The sequence below is a fragment of the Jatropha curcas genome, chromosome 1 (genome assembly GCF_041381405.1).
Source record: "Jatropha curcas cultivar XTBG-Jc1 chromosome 1, XTBG_Jcur_1.0, whole genome shotgun sequence".
Classification (NCBI taxonomy): domain Eukaryota; kingdom Viridiplantae; phylum Streptophyta; class Magnoliopsida; order Malpighiales; family Euphorbiaceae; genus Jatropha; species Jatropha curcas.
The window spans coordinates 33,123,422-33,139,145 of NC_143151.1; the positions used below are offsets into that span (position 1 = coordinate 33,123,422).

A 15,724-nucleotide genomic window follows, 5' to 3' on the forward strand; every position below is an offset into this window, starting at 1 on the left:
TACTATATGTCATGTGGCGATCGGATAGTTGAAAGTTTTCTTGCTAATATAGACGTATTGTTCAACTGTAAACAGTTGAGTTTTACTTTATAATTTTTTTTATTTTTTAGGGGGTTTTTTTTTTTTTAAATAAGGGTTAGCAGGACTAACGGCTTAAGTGGAGGGAAAATGCCCTTCTGCACAATCTCTGTTGGCTTCGCCATTGTATAACTTTAATCTCATGGTATTAATTTTAAGTTCAGGAGTGATAATAGCCATTTACTGTTGAAAAATTCATGAGATAGTCAAAAAAAATCATGCAAGAACACCCCAAAATAATGGTAAGAGAGCATCTTTGCTGTCTAGGCCCTAAAAATTAAAAGTAATAATAAGCAATGAGTTTAAGTATAATTATTGAAGATTAAGGGTGGTTAGTGATGTAATCCAAGAAAGATGGATAACAATAATCATAATAGACACGACTTGAATCCCATATTCAATTTTAGCTTGTGACGTGACATCCACACCTTCCTTGTACTATAGCTTGCGACAACATTGCAATTGAACAGAAAGTTCAAATCTTTATCATTATTAAAATATTTCGTAAAAGCATATAGCCAGCTTTCATGTAATAATTAATTCAACGTTACTTGTAATCTTCATGAATATTATCTCACCTAATAACCCTTGATTTGATCACTAACTAATTTGAAAATGAGTAAATCACTGGATTTAACAGATAATTTTTATAAAATCAAGAGTTCTAAGTCATAAAGATTTTTTTTTTATCTTAAGAAATAGCAAAATTAGAATTTTTTTTCATCTTAATATAAAAAATTTATATTATTAAGAAGTTGACCTTTTTACATAATTATGTCTTTATTGTAAAAGACAAATACAATAAAGACATAATTCATGTGTTATCCAAATCATAAAATATTATGACATTAAGCATAGTATGATATAAAGACAAAGACATGAATTGTCTTAATTTTATTTTTTATTTTTCATCTTTTATCCATAATGAAATGAAATAACTCTATGATTCATCCATTTCTATGATTATCTCTTTTTTTTTTTAATATAGAAAATGAAAACTATCAAGCAAAAGAAAATAAATTTTTTTTAGGGGAAAAAATAAAATAAATTTTAAGTAACTTGCTATGATTTTTTTTTTTGTCCTCCTTAATAAATAAAGCTTCTTAATTTAATATACATTTATTGCTTAATAAATAATTCATCCTCCTTAGTCTTATCCCCCAACTAATTCAACTAATTCATTAGTATCCTAATAAGTAATATGTTAGTTTGAGGTAGGAATGCTGATGTTATGAAAACTAAAAAAGGTTAATTTAAATCACAAAAGAAACTATTTGAATCTTGCCTTGAAATATATTTTTAATTTTTGTTCACTTAATTAGTAATTTCAATATCTACATCATCATAATTAAAATAATAAATTTTTAACAATTAAAAGTTTATAATTTAAAATTTTAAGATTAAAGCAAAATTTTAAAATTAAAAGTATAATTTAATTTAATATATTTAAAATAGTAAAAACGACTATGGTAGTAGTGAGAAGCAAAATGAGAACATACTAAACTGTAAAAATGAAATTTTACTCAAATTACCAATGAATTCAAAGACATGTCTGAACAAATTCTGGCCACCAATTAGAAATTATGGATTTTACAATAAAAAAACCTAAGATATCTAATCATTGAGATAGTGTATATATAGGAAATTTCAAGGCTTTTGAGAATAAAAACTGTATTTTCCTTAAAAAAAAAATAAAAGTTGAATTAAAAAAAAATTTAATATTGAGTTTCAATGAAAAGAAAAATTCAAAGACATGACACATAAAGGTGGAACATGGAAGCACATCATTAATGGAGGGGATCACAGTTTCAATAATCTAATGACTAATGACACTATGCTTAGAGATTGACATCAAATTAACTTTTCTTTATTATTTCAAAACATATTATTATTAGTAGTGTGAAATCAAAAACTAAAATCCAAACAACTATTTATAGTTGTAAAGTAAAATTAACAACAAACAGAAATTTAAATTAATTAGTTAATTAATAGCCTAAAAAATTATTAGCCATCTCAATTTTGTTTTTCCCTCTTTCAAAGACCAAAAAGCACACTATTTCTTCCACCTCTAATCACGCCATTTTGTAACAAGTAACAACCATTCTCTTCTTCTCTAATCTCTCTCTCTCTCTCTCTCTCTAGAAACTTACTTTCTCCCGCAATCAAGTAACTCCGTTAGACCCGGTCTATCCATCCATCTATCTATTTCCCTTTTTCCATTTTCATCATCTCTTCATTACCCTCCCTTTTTTTTTTCTCTTCTCTCTCTAGGGTTTTGATTCTTCTACTCAATAATTTTATCCATCTCTCTGTATTTCTCGAAATCTTTAATCTTTGACAATGACTTCTGTCAGGCCCAACTTCTTGCCTCCTGGGTTGGTTTCCAATCTTCAGGAAGTGTTGTCAAGCAGAAAGGGTGATGAAGGTGACCAATCAAATGATAATAATGATAAATCAACAGAACCCTCTACTTCTACTTCTGTTGAAAGTACTACGGAGACTGAAGATAATTCTAAGCCTGTTGTTTTGGTTACCAATGGAGATGGGATTGACTCGCCTGGCCTTGTTTTTCTTGTTGAAGCTCTGGTTCGTCAAGGCCTATACAATGTCAATGTTTTGGCGCCTCAATCGTGGGTTTTCCGTTGCTTATTTATTTATTTATTTATTTATTGCTGTCTATTGTTAATTATCTTATCTGGGTATGTGGGTTTTCTCTAATTTTTGATAATTATTTTTTTAATATCTTATTGCTTAGGTGGGATGCCTTTAATTTTTGAATCTGTTTCATATTCTTTTCCCTTCACTGTTAATAATGGTATAGAATATATTTCCATATTCTTTTCTCTTCATCTTCTTTTGCTCTTGTATTTTTTGCATTTGTTTTCTGTTTTTGAAACAGATTTTATGTCTGCCTTTTCTCTTTTCCAGCACAGGTATTGAAAAATTGGTAACATCTTGTGATTTCTTTAGTTCTTGAATATGTTGGTTTAGGGACAAATCAGTATCTGGTCATTCTGTTACTCTGCGAGAAACAATTGCTGTGACTTCTGCTGAAATCAATGGTGCCACAGCTTATGAAGTTTCGGGTAGGCTGCTTTTTCATTTTACTCTAATATTCCTTTGTCCAATATTTTTGCTAATATTATTTAATTAAGATACTAAAATTAATCGTGAAGTTGTTGAACATGTACAACATCTAGTATTTTGAGATGTTTTCTTGATTTCATTTTATGGTTTCAACTTTCAACACAGTGATGTGGTTTTTGAGTTTCCAATTTTACCTGCGCTTCAAGGGCTAGAATTTTAATGAAATGATATCGAAATGAGAAAATGTAATATCTTAGCTTGAAAAAGCCAGAATGTATACCTTTTACTTTCAATTGCTTATAATAATAAGATTTGGTGATGGTTTTTGTCACACAGGGACTCCTGTGGATTGTGTTTCATTAGCATTGTCTGGAGCACTGTTTTCTTGGTCGAAGCCTTTGCTGGTTAGCTTTAATATATTGTGCATTCGGTTACAGATAGCTTTTGCAATTAATAATTTCTTGAGAAGTTATATTAATTTAATTTTCAGGTGATTAGTGGAATCAACCGGGGATCAAGCTGTGGTCATCACATGTAAGCAATCTGAAGAGCTTTGTTCGCCATTATATATTATATTGTTCGACTCTCCAATAGTGTGTCAGTGAAGGTCTATGCCTCTACATGTTCTAATGGTTAAATTTGCTCGTCTGAGTATGTCTGTCTTAGTTGTAACTGATAGTAGTATTATCAATACATCTTTCATATGGATTTTGTCTTTTTCTTTTTCTCCTAACAGTCCCATTTAATTCCAATCTTTGTTGGAGGCTCAATGGTTGATTTGTTTTTCGAAAATCCACCAGGTTTTACTCTGGTGTTGTTGCTGGAGCTCGAGAGGCATTAATTTGTGGTGTCCCTTCTCTGTCAATATCGTTAAACTGGTGAGTTAACGGTGTTGACTTAGTGCCTCTTTTCTCCATATTGTGCATAAGCAATTTCTTAGAATTTTAATTGATTATAGGAAGAAGGATGAAAGCCAGGAAAGTGATTTTAAAGATGCAGCTGCTGTATGTCTGCCATTGATCAATGCTGCTATCAGAGACATTGAGAAGGGGAGTTTTCCAAAGAGCTGTTCTCTGCATATCGAAATCCCTACATCTCCAACTAAAAATAAGGTGAGCCTTTTTTATATATACTTTTTGCTGAGAATTTAACAAGGCTTCTGACCGTTAATAATATGCCTCCTGACTTTTAGACCATTGTCATACCAAATATTGGCAGTAATTCATGAAGTTATCTGATCATAAATATTTTGTCAGTACAAACTGGATCCACTTATCTACAGTTGATAAGTTGGGGGCCTCTGCATTTTTTTGGAGGAAAGTTGCCTTTAGTCAATTTTGTTGATCCAGTTAACCAAGAGATGAATGCTGAAGTGCTTCCTCTGCTGGTCCATTTCTATGCAGCAAAAGTTATTAAGGCAGCCTTTTGTGATAGTATATCTTTAACTGCAGAAATAAGCATGACTACTCTCTCTTTCAGAATCTTGCAATTGGAAGTTTGGATGGCCACAAGAAAGATGGTTTTGGAGAGACATATATGCTTTTGGAATATTTAGTTTGAAGCTTTAGGTGGAATCCATGTCTTTCGGTGTCTCTCGAAGCTTTGTTCAAGAAATATTATGGAACATCTATTTGGAGGCATTCTCTATTTAAACTTGAAGCTACCTCTGTTTTCCAATGCTAAGCGAACAGCAAATTGAGCTTTTGAAGCTATGATTATCAGACATAATTTCATTGGTACAAAAATGTGATTCATCAGTTTTATATACCAGCTTGCACTGTTGGTTCCAAAATCTATACATAGTCAATGGGGTCATCAGCAGCTGTTTTGTGGTCATCCTAGCTGCTTATGGAAATTCTATAATTATTAATTTAGTTTCAGCAGTTACCATTATCACAACTAGTTAACCATTGACAACGTGTGTCCATTTATAGACAGTAGTTTCTTGAACTGTTATTATAAGGTTATTGTGGAGTAAATAATTTATTTGTTCGAGCAACACTGAGACAAAGGGGCATGTGAATCCTCTAATTGGGAAAAGAATCATTGTCAGCAATTTATTTGTTGTAGTTATTAGAATTGTAGTGTAGAATGTTGAGCACAAGAAGATTAAGTGGGGAGAAGTAGTGAGAAAGGATTTAGTAACAAATCAATCTTTCAAAAAGTGTAGTTCTAAACTGAGTAGAATGGAGCATTAATATACCCAAACGTAACTCCTTTGGGATTAAGCTGTAGTTGAGTTGGGCTATTACTTAATAGACAATTAATTAAGGTTCTCTGGTGGGAGTGTGTTAGCAGTGGCTTTGGAAAAAAAAAAAGGATCTTCTTCTGTAATTAGAAAGCTGTTTAATGATATTCAGCTTATAGCATCATTTCCTTAAAGTATAAAATGCAAGTTCTAGACTTCATCCTCTAATATGAAGTTGTGTCCTAGGAGATGTTTATATTCAGTAAAATGCTTTTACTTGTTGATAGAATACACTATGGTAACACTAAGAGAAAACATGTTGTTTGTGATTTGGATAACAACATGTTGAGATATGCCTTCTTAAAGGCTTGTATATGATACCTTCAATTTCCAAAGCCCATATAGGTATATCTTGTCAAATATGTTGATGTGATCAGGACTAATTGGCATAAAGTAAGCTTTGACCATTGGGTTGGAAGGCTTATCTGCTACTCAATTGGAATGACTTTTGGGTTTAATGATAGATGAAAGGAAATAGTGGAGCCTGGAAGTGCAACATGCATATATTGCTGAATATGCATGAAAAGTCTGAACTCTGTTATTTCTGAGATTAATAGTAGAAAAATTGGTGCACTTTTAACTATCTTTTGATAAAGTTATGCACAGTAAATCTGCTCTGATCAACACTGATCCTTGTTATTTGGGCAGCAATTGGCTGTCTATTGAGTAGTTGATTGCAGGCTTATATTGCAAGACTAAGTCAATCTATATCATAGATGGAGGATTATGCATTTACATACAAATAGTTTTGCACACATATATCTTAGGGGTCTTTAGGCAATTCCGTTACTAAATTATAATGCAACTCGTACAGAGTTTAAACATTATTGAGCTCTATTTTAAATGTTCTTTGAGTTTTATTTTGTTCCAGTCTCAACATACAATCAAGGTCTTCATATATTGTCATTAGTCACCATCCTCTGCCTTACAGACAGACTTTCTTGATTAATGAGCTCTTGTTAGTTTACTCTCTTTATCTCTCTGCTGGTTGGCCACTCTTCCTCTCGTCTTCCTGCTTCTTCTATTTTTAATTTTCCATTTGTTATTTGTTTTGGTGATACTGAGAGGAACACTCGTCCATATTTCTGTGAAGAAGTTCTGGCCCTTTGTCTGACATGATAAAATAGCATGATGCTTTACCCGATGATTGGTGATAATTTTTCACTTCTCTTGTGTTTACAGCACATTTTCTGTGGTATGCAAGGGATGCCTTCAATAAAAGATAATGATGCCTTTTCGATCTGAGTTCTAATTTAGCTTTTCTGTTGTCCTCTTTGTGCTGTGCCACATGCATGGAATGTTGTTTCTTTCATTCTTTCAGTTCATAACTTTTAGCTAATACTATTATATGCTCACCCTTTCTGGCATATGTTTTTAACTGAAAGGGTTTCAAATTGACTAAGCAAAGCATGTGGAGATCCTCGCCTAGCTGGCTAGCTGTTTCAGCTAACCGGCATCCTAATGCTGGTTTCATGTCTAATCAACAGAGTCTTGGCATCCAGCTTGCTCAGCTTGGGCGAGATGCCTCTGCTGCTGTGAGTAGCTTGCACTTTGTAATTTCTTTTGGAAAGGACAATTTTTTGCATATCTCTCTCCATTGATGGAATTGTTTCTTTTGATTTTCTCAGGGTGCAGCTCGCCGTTTGACCACACAAAAGAAGAGTGTGGTGGAGATTGAATCAGTTGGGGCTGCTGGGAAATCTGATGCTGGTCGAGTGAAAAAGTATTTTCGTCTAGAGGTAAAGAAAATTCCTGTACTAGTATTATTTTCAGAAAAACGAGTTAATTGGCCTTTCGGCTGTATCAAGAATGTTCACATCACTTGTTTTAGTAGGACGAATAACTTCAGCACCTAGGTGTCCAGTAGGAAACTTGCGTCTTTTGAATTATTATTTTTGTGGAGAGCTTCTTTTGCCCAGTTCTTAGTCACGGAATTAACTAGCTGTTATTATTATTATTATTATTTTTTTTATTTTTGTAGTCAAGATGTATTAAATTGTGTAGTTGACATGGAAGTACAAAAAACTTGTTTTCAGCATATCTGCAATTACTTTTTGGGGACCGAAATGTTTTGTGGTACAACATACAAATTTTCTCAATATTCTATTTTGTCATCTTGATATGTTTAGTTCTTATATGCTGATTGACCTCCCGTTCTTTGCCCCTTTTCCGTTGGGCCGTTAAATATCGATGAACTAAGTTAACATAGCTTTAACTTCAGTTTCAGGACAAAGAACAGGCAGATACAAATGAAGATCTGGATTTCAGGGCGCTTGAAAATGGATTTGTAAGTTAAAATTCTGTGCTTTTGATGTTAAAGTATTTCATGTCCATGTTTAAATCCACCAAGGTATCATTTTTTTTTTTTTTTTTTTTTTTTTTTAAATTTTGAAATGTAGGTGTCTGTAACTCCTTTATCGCTTTTGCCACATATCGAGCCAGAAACTCATGTAGCAGCTGCAGATTGGATATCTTCTGCACTTAAAGAGGACCAATAAACCACATTGACTGAGAGAACCAGCGATTTTGTATACATTTCCTGTTGTGTTAATTAGTTATTAATTGATTTGTGATTTTTGCATTTGCTTTTTTAAAATTTTACCCTTAATTTATTTTTCCCAAATATTTTGGTGGAGTTGGGTTTGTATTTAGTAGTTGCCTACACATAAAATGTAATTTAAAAATGGTCAGGTCCTAATTGATCGACCTTGCCTTTTTCTCTAACTGCTCTTTTTCCTTTTATTTTTTTTTTGTGGAATTGTATCTTGTATTTGTTTCTTAACATGTGATTCATGATTTATTGATAGCAGAACTAATTGAGACAGTGAATGCTCCAAATCATTAATTTACTTTGCAACTTATTGTGAGATTGAATGTGCCCTCTCTGTCTTAAATAAACTGATTATAATGAACAGACAAAAGTATTAAGTTCAAGGATACGTGTCGGTTTTGAATGAGTAATAATTTTTTTTTTATATATAATCAATAATTATTATTTTAATTTTTTGAAATTTTGGAATTTAGATAAATTATTAATGTTTTAAAATTTTGGTATTTAGATATATTAAACTAAGGCAAATATAATTAATTTATTTAATAGTTTAATAAAATTCGGATAATTTTAATAATTTTTTTAAGTAACCTGAAATTTCGGCTGTTTAGGAACGAGTATGACAATGAATGGCTAATTATCCTTTTCTCAGGGAAAAAAAAACAAGAAATAAATGGCGGCGAGCACATAAAGGCGCACTAACTAATTAATAATGGGCTGAATTAGCTACTTTGGGCTCCCGGTGGATGATAATGGGCTCCATGAAGCCCAACCTCTATTCTAGCTCTCTCCGTCTCTTCAAACTAACAACCGGAGCACCGTCTTCGCTAGGGTTTAGTTTTGAGAAAAAAGGGATCATTTTTCCGAAACAATGGCGACCAAAAACCTTATTCGAACCGGAGCTTCACTGATGAACCGCATGTTCCTATCGAATCCTGTTCTGCATCAGAACCCTAACACGACTCGTCAAGTTGCATCTCACGGCTTCGAAATTACTCCTCAGCTATTCCCTTCTCTCTCCAAATTCCAAATTTCTCTCAATTTCCCTCAAAATGACGCCCATTCTATCAACAGGCTTTCCAATGAAGGGTTTTTGCATCCCTGTGGTCTGCCTTCTCTCGGTTTCTTCTTGCCCGAAGGTACTTTCTGTCTTGTCTATCAATATTCTTTTTAATTTATGATTTTCTATTAAAGTTTAAGGGGTTTCGATTGTTTAACATTGTTGGTACCGAAAATGTTGGATATCGTATTTAATTGATCTTATCATTGTCAATTAGTGGATGCCTTCTCTAATTAGTGGATACCTTCTCTGCTTTCGTCACTAATTACATATTTAGCAAGAGAATTTGATAGATTTCGATTTTCTTTGAGCAATAATTGATTGCTGATGTGATGTCAGTTTATATAACTAAATTTTTTCTGGTTTTTGCATTTTGTAATTAGTCAATCATTAGACTTTCAATTTGGGTTATGCCTTTCTCATTCATAAAGGGTGTCCTTAGTTCACAAGACATCCTGTTTGTGCCTTTCTCATTAATAACCGGTGATATCTTTCATGCACCACTATGGTATACTCAATTTCTGGATCATTCTTTCCATTATTGAATACAGAAGCACCATTGTGTATAGTAGTTACATAACGTTTTCATGTTTAGTCCTTTGGTGCTTTTATTTTGTGATTAGAAGTACATGATTCATTTGAATTAACATGTAATTGAATTATTTTATGAGGTATAACATTTTTATCAGAATCCAAATAGTTCAGATAAAGCCTTTTCTGTTTCACTCCTGAATTCTGATCTTTCGACAGTATGCAATCAATAATATTTAGATGTAAATTTCTAGATTCAAATATGAAGTTGTCTTAATTGTTAAGATGACACGTCGAGGATTATATAGACATGCTGATATGGTCCCTGGAATACATATGCTTACCAGTTAGGAATCTGAATATTTGTTGGATTTATATACTGGTAGATAAAATATTATGATTTTGGGGTGAGTAGAGGAAAAAGGTTGTATGTAATTTTGTTCCTTTAACCAAATATGAGTCACAGTTTCTTATTTGATTCTACAAAGTAGAAAATCAATGTGGCCCTGCTCTGGCTTATTTAAAATTCTTCAACCACAGTTCTTGCAAGCTTTTGAATGAGATTCAGAAGTCAGATATATCACTTGAGGTTCTGCTAAAAACATGAAAAGAAATTACTTTAGAAAGTTTCTTGCAAATAAATAAATGAAAAAATAAAATAAAGTAGTGTTTAGCAGATAGCATTTTGGTTTGCAAAATTGGTGTTATGAAATGTAATTGTGGGTAAGTTACTATGTTTGTACTCAACAAATTCAGGCTAAAAGTTTTAGGATGCTGGGATTGGTCATTGATCAAGTAATCACACTGTTTTCTTTTGCTTTTCAGCTAATGCATAACTGCTCTGATATTCTTCAGGTGATTCATCAAGTGAGCCAATGTTCTTGATTAAGAGGACATTCCAACCTAGCATCCTTAGGCGTAAAAGGAATCATGGTTTCTTTGCACGGTATCTCTCACCTCCTTCCCGCAACTGGACTCTTGAATCTTGATTTTCCATGAGGAATAGGGCTTAGGTTAATTGTTAATATTTGGAATTTCAGATAAAGAAATCATGACTTTTGGTGCAAGCACAAAATTTGCATGAGAATATTGGAATAGGTAGCTTTTTGTTGAGTATCTTGTGAGGCGAAATTAACTTCCCTGATGCATAAAAAACTCTTCTTTCATTAAAATGTGGAGTGATAATTCTTGTGTTTAGTGATTTCAAGCCATCATTTGGCCCTTGCATGCCTATCAGCCACAGATCTGCCATGTGCCTTTTCTGAATGGTCTTTCTTCTTTTCCTTTTATGCAAATCTAATTCACAGGGGTACATTTACCTATATGTGTGTGAACTTGCTGAAATTCGTTCACTTGTGTGATTGATGCAATTTGGTATGTGACAGCAAGGCAACCAAGGGTGGTAGGAGAGTTATTGCACGAAGAATAGCAAAAGGTCGGTCAAGGATCACTGCTTAGCATCTCAATCAATGAATTGTTAAATTTCTGCAATTAGAAGCTGCCCTTTTTTCATGGTATGACTAAGCAAATTAGAAAAGACATTTGCTCCTTTTGGTGGTTCAGTCTACCCTTAATTCCTTGTAGGACTACAATGCAAAGTTAGTTTCAGTCTTTCATTTGTTTACATTATGATTATTCCTCCTCTATATAAATATTTGTACGAGTATGTTGATGAAACTAAGAATGTGGTGAACATAAATGTTTCTTGATAGTAGTAGCAAAAAGGCTTGTTTTCTTAAATTATAACCTCTGTTTTGGTTTGTATTTGTGGAGATGCTTGTTCATATTAGTGGTGTCTTTGGAAGGGACAATGACCTCTAATGATGGTACTGTACTCTGCTGGGTTAAAAGTTCCAATTGCGAAGCATATGCAAATAATATAGAGATACTCTGCTGGGTTAAAAGTTCCAATTGCTAAGCATATGCAAATAATATAGAGATACTCAATTTTGCTTTCTAGTTAGTGATTCATATATTGTAGTCTAATCAACTTGTGAAGGTACTCTTGTCACTTGTCGGTACACGGTAAAGTGTATTTGTTATGCTGTTCTGCAATTTTAGAGTCACTATAGAAGACACTGATGAGCAATTTGGTGAGCTTGTTACACTGTTGGTTTAACTTGATATTGTTTTTTTTTTTTTTTTTTTGTCCCATTTATTGACTTGTATAATGGCAAAAATTTATAATTATTAAGTTGAATAATCAACATTGGATAATCTCATTTGTTTGATTGTCTGTGAAAAGGTAGGAAGAGTCTGTATATGCACAGAATGGTGTTAATGATTGAAAGCAGAGTTGAACTTTGACAATAATTGAATACTTTGTAAACAAGCTACCCTCTGTAAAGGAATAAAGGGTCACAAATCGTGCATTGAATGGCCCACTTAAACATGTATAATATTATTCGACAAAAAACATGCCGGCGTTTGTGAAATAAAATACTATATGGGCAACCTTCAGTCATGTCTAGTATTTGCCTCCCATAGTACAAGCAGCCAGGACTCTTCTTCTACATTATCTTGTGGAGTCTTTCCCTTGTTTCCTACTAATCAAATCACCTTTTATTGTAGAAAGAAAATCTGTGTCTCCTATTTTGTGTATTAGGGATTATTGGGTCTTGGGAGTATCTTTGTGCACTCGCTGCTGTTCAATAATGCAAACGTTATGAGTTGTACGAGGAAATTATTACTTGCACTTATAGACTCGTCCTATAACTATCTCATCATTGGAAGACAAAAACTGAAATAGCTTTGTTCCAATCTCAGTGGATAACCTTGCAGCGCTACAATTTATTATTGATGAACCATGAAAAATGAGTATGTATATATACATAAAAATCTCTCTTGAAAGTTAGTTTAGTTATCTTCATGGAGATTCTGAAGATGGATGATGAGTGTAAATTACATTACATACCATTTATGTCGTGCTTGTATATGTGAAATGAAGTTATTAATTGTTGCTAGCTGCGTTAGAGTACGAGGAAAATGAAGACAGCTTGAGAATGAAGAATAACTGAAGAAGGTGTTTGACAAGGTCACAAAAGATAAGCCTTTATAGTACATCTATTTTTGGGCTATGTATGAGTTACATTGTGGAGAAAGAAAGGCAGTGATGTAACCAAACAATGACAAGTACTAGTAGTTAGCACAAGCCTTTCTTCTATCAAGTCTTTATTATTGTAAATTGATTAGAGTTGCAACTTTCTTGTTTTTTGCAGTTTTTGAAATTCTTTCATTTACTTAACTTGTAATGTAAAATTGTTTTTTAACTTTTATATCATCTCCAATACTTACAAAGTTGCACGACACAATAAACTAATCATAAAAGTCATACAAGAAAACACCTCCCTTCACTGTCTATGTACCCTTAAAACAGTTAACAACACATCACCATACATTCAAGAATTAGTTAACCTCTATCCTAAGCAACAAAATCAAATAAATAACACTATTTTCCTAAAAAAAAAAAAAAAAGATAAATATTAAATGAGAGAGAAAGAGAGAGAGCTTTAGAAATAAGATAAACGTATATATGCAAATATAGGGTACTTCACCATAAGAGGATTTATTGAGGTGGAAATATTGTAGGTGAGAAACATGTCAAAAGAGCCTACACATATTTATGAAACCTCAGGAAGCATTACTCACTGAAGAGCCTGAACTAGTAACATCTAGGTTTTCCCATAAAGAGTTGCACTCACCATCTTATGCATATATCAGGAAATAAATGCACTTCATGTATCAAATGAATCCATACACAAACACCTAAAAGGAAGCCCACCCCGTAGCTAGGCATCCCAACAGCAGCTTGAAGGAAGATTATTATTATTGTTATTATTATTATTATTATTAGGGTTTGCACCAAATTGACCACTTGAAAATGCTGATGGTGAAGATGATGGCAATGATGACATGATTGCATCAATATACTCCATCTGATTGCTTGGCACGTGCGGGTCATGTGGATAAGACCCTAATTGAAAACATGGAAGTCTAGCAACAAGTGGGTCAGTTACTACTACTTCTTGTGAACCGGATGATGATGCTGATGATGGAATAATATTGCAGCAAATATTACTGCTCATCCCTTCAATTATCTCACATAGTTTTGGCATCATTGGCATCATACAAGCTTGATTCTCATGACAACCCATTAGTGCACTAATACTTTGATGATCATTAGCAAGCTTCTGATCTTCATCTTGATGATGATCAACGTAATGTGGGCCAGCTCCATTGTTCAGAATTTGATCTTCTTGATGATTTGGGTCAAGGTGTTGATGTAAATAAGGGAATGCCCACATTGGATCAAAAGAAGATGAAGAATCACTATTATTATTTTGTGGTGGTGGTGAGATTATTGAAGGTGCCAATTGAGATAAATCAAAATTATTGTAACTGCTATTATTATTGGGTTGGTTAAATTTGTAATCTCCCAATTGACCAAAACTTTGTAGCATTGAAGTTGGGGAAGGAAGGTATAGTTGGTCCTGTTGAGCACTCAAGATGAGATTAGGGTTTGCACTCAGAGAAAAGAAAGCTTCCTCAGCACCATTAGGGTTATGAACATCAGTAAATGCAGCTAAAGCAGGAACATCATGAGATATTAGCCTCTTCTTTATACTAGAGTTCCAAAAATTCTTCACTTCATTATCTGTTCTTCCTGGTAGATGCTTAGCTATTTGTGCCCATCTGTTCAAAAAAAGAAAATGTGTTCATATGATTTATTTTTGCAAGAATATATATAAAATATGTTTACCGATAATAAACTTTAAGATTTGTTAACTAGATTTTGGCAGAGGTTTCAACTTTGTAACAAGCTCATAAATTAGATTTTAGACTACTAAACCAAAGTTGATTGGTTGGTTATAAATTAAAGTAAATTTTTTTATTAATTATGTAAATATTATACCTATTTCCAAGAATGCTATGAAGTTCAACAATGAGGGCTGCTTCTTGAGGAGAGAAGCTTCCACGTTTTAAGTCAGGTCTTAGATAATTTATCCATCTTAATCTGCAGCTTTTTCCACATCTCTGCAACCCTGCAATATCAAAGAAAAAGCCAAAGGAAGGAGAAGGAGGAGGAGGAGGAGGAGAAGGAGATGGAGAAGAAGGAGAATTAAAGAAAGGAAAATCAATCAAATACACCATGGAATTTGAACCTCAAAAAATAAAAAACACTTGGAAATTTATTTACTTATTTATATATACACACACACGATTTGGTTCAAAACGATACAAGAAATTAAATTATAAAATATAGAATTAATTAATAAAAAAATATAGAAGGGCGATGATGGATCCAGAAAATGATGGTTGACCTATATAAATATTAAAGATATAAAATAATAATTAACAAATGACTAGTGTATGTGTGTCTGTGCATGTCTCTGTGTGTCAGACAGAAAGAAATAGAAAAGAAAACAAAAAAACATATCATACCAGCAAGTTTAGGAACAGAACTCCAGCAGCCATGGCCATAGGTTGAAATGTAGTTGATGAGTTTCTCATCTTCCTCTGGTGACCACAGTCCTCTCTTCACTTTCTGTTTGTTACAGCAGGAGTGATGCCCCATCTCTCTCTCTCTCTCTCTCTCTCTCTCTCTCTCTCTCTCTCTCTGTGTAAGGAATAATATTATACAATACCCAATGACAGACCAAAATCAGTAGTGCCCTGGTTTTGTTTATATAAAAGTGAAAAAGAGCTACAGAGAGGTTAAAAAGAAAAAAAAGACTCTTCTCTTTCTTCTCCTCTTCTCTTCTCTCTCCTCTTCTCTTCTCTACCAAGTAGTACTGGACTGGACGGGACTGCACTTTTAGATTACATAATTTAAAAAAAAAAAAAAGAAAAAACTGTTGAAATAAAAAGATGGAGATGAGTATTAAGAGAGAGGGAGAGAAGAAGAAATAAATGAGAGGAGCTGTACAAAGGTGGGGGCCAATTAGAGTTTGTGGGCAAAAGGCTAAAAGCTGCAGAATCATACTGTGAGAGCTGTATGGCTTATAATGGGATCCTCCCTTTGCAATTTCAGGGTTAGGGATGGGGTTACCAATGCCACGTGTCATTCATGCAATGGTTTGTGGGGCCCTTTTTGTCTTCTTTGGTCCCACCCTTTGGACTTATCGTCCGCGTCCTACAGGGATTTAATCAACAGTTTCATATCATCTCA

At 33.3% G+C, this 15,724-nt stretch overlaps 3 protein-coding genes across 6 annotated transcripts; 2 read left to right on the top strand and 1 right to left on the bottom strand.

Moving 5' to 3' along the window:
- Nucleotides 1-2,160: 2,160 nt before the first annotated feature.
- On the top strand, nt 2,161-8,137 carry LOC105631443 (Survival protein SurE-like phosphatase/nucleotidase). 2 transcript variants are annotated; one of them, XM_012213567.4, is made up of 10 exons: nt 2,164-2,708; nt 3,070-3,164; nt 3,502-3,569; nt 3,656-3,699; nt 3,966-4,043; nt 4,124-4,277; nt 6,799-6,948; nt 7,042-7,152; nt 7,635-7,700; nt 7,813-8,137. In XM_012213567.4, the coding sequence occupies exons 1-10, from the start codon at nt 2,419-2,421 to the stop codon at nt 7,909-7,911; spliced, it is 1,155 nt and encodes a 384-aa protein (XP_012068957.1). In that variant the 5' UTR covers nt 2,164-2,418; the 3' UTR covers nt 7,912-8,137. The 2 variants fall into 2 exon arrangements, with proteins under 2 accessions (XP_089575783.1, XP_012068957.1); XM_089719657.1 differs by lacking the exon at nt 6,799-6,948 and having other exon boundaries at nt 2,161-2,708.
- Nucleotides 8,138-8,766: 629 nt separating this feature from the next.
- Nucleotides 8,767-11,295, top strand: LOC105631442 (Ribosomal protein L34). Of its 3 annotated transcripts, none has more exons than XM_089719666.1 (3): nt 8,767-9,103; nt 10,411-10,501; nt 10,863-10,935. In XM_089719666.1, the coding sequence occupies exons 1-3, from the start codon at nt 8,836-8,838 to the stop codon at nt 10,918-10,920; spliced, it is 417 nt and encodes a 138-aa protein (XP_089575792.1). In that variant the 5' UTR covers nt 8,767-8,835; the 3' UTR covers nt 10,921-10,935. The 3 variants fall into 3 exon arrangements, with proteins under 3 accessions (XP_089575792.1, XP_012068956.1, XP_012068954.1); XM_012213566.4 differs by lacking the exon at nt 10,863-10,935 and adding an exon at nt 10,945-11,295 and having other exon boundaries at nt 8,768-9,103; XM_012213564.4 differs by lacking the exon at nt 10,863-10,935 and adding an exon at nt 10,941-11,295 and having other exon boundaries at nt 8,772-9,103.
- A 1,505-nt stretch (nt 11,296-12,800) lies between these two features.
- Nucleotides 12,801-15,512, bottom strand: MYB26 (myb domain protein 26). The gene is made up of 3 exons (XM_012213563.4): nt 14,998-15,512; nt 14,468-14,597; nt 12,801-14,247 (listed from the first exon to the last, which is right to left on the bottom strand). The coding sequence occupies exons 1-3, from the start codon at nt 15,128-15,130 to the stop codon at nt 13,344-13,346; spliced, it is 1,167 nt and encodes a 388-aa protein (XP_012068953.1). The 5' UTR covers nt 15,131-15,512; the 3' UTR covers nt 12,801-13,343.
- Between the last annotated feature and the right edge of the window lie 212 nt (nt 15,513-15,724).

Bases quoted from the DNA above. Each gene is read 5' to 3' on its own strand.
- LOC105631442 (XM_012213564.4), top strand. From the start codon at position 8,836: ATGGCGACCAAAAACCTTATTCGAACCGGAGCTTCACTGATGAACCGC. The intron at 9,104-10,410 runs GTACTTTCTGTC...GATATTCTTCAG, and splicing joins CGGTTTCTTCTTGCCCGAAG to GTGATTCATCAAGTGAGCCA. The intron at 10,502-10,940 runs GTATCTCTCACC...GGTATGTGACAG, and splicing joins AATCATGGTTTCTTTGCACG to CAAGGCAACCAAGGGTGGTA.
- LOC105631443 (XM_012213567.4), top strand. From the start codon at position 2,419: ATGACTTCTGTCAGGCCCAACTTCTTGCCTCCTGGGTTGGTTTCCAAT. The intron at 2,709-3,069 runs GTGGGTTTTCCG...ATGTTGGTTTAG, and splicing joins AATGTTTTGGCGCCTCAATC to GGACAAATCAGTATCTGGTC. The intron at 3,165-3,501 runs GTAGGCTGCTTT...TTTGTCACACAG, and splicing joins CACAGCTTATGAAGTTTCGG to GGACTCCTGTGGATTGTGTT.
- MYB26 (XM_012213563.4), bottom strand. From the start codon at position 15,130: ATGGGGCATCACTCCTGCTGTAACAAACAGAAAGTGAAGAGAGGACTG. The intron at 14,598-14,997 runs GTATGATATGTT...TTGATATTGCAG, and splicing joins TTCTGTTCCTAAACTTGCTG to GGTTGCAGAGATGTGGAAAA. The intron at 14,248-14,467 runs GTATAATATTTA...TTTTTTGAACAG, and splicing joins CATAGCATTCTTGGAAATAG to ATGGGCACAAATAGCTAAGC.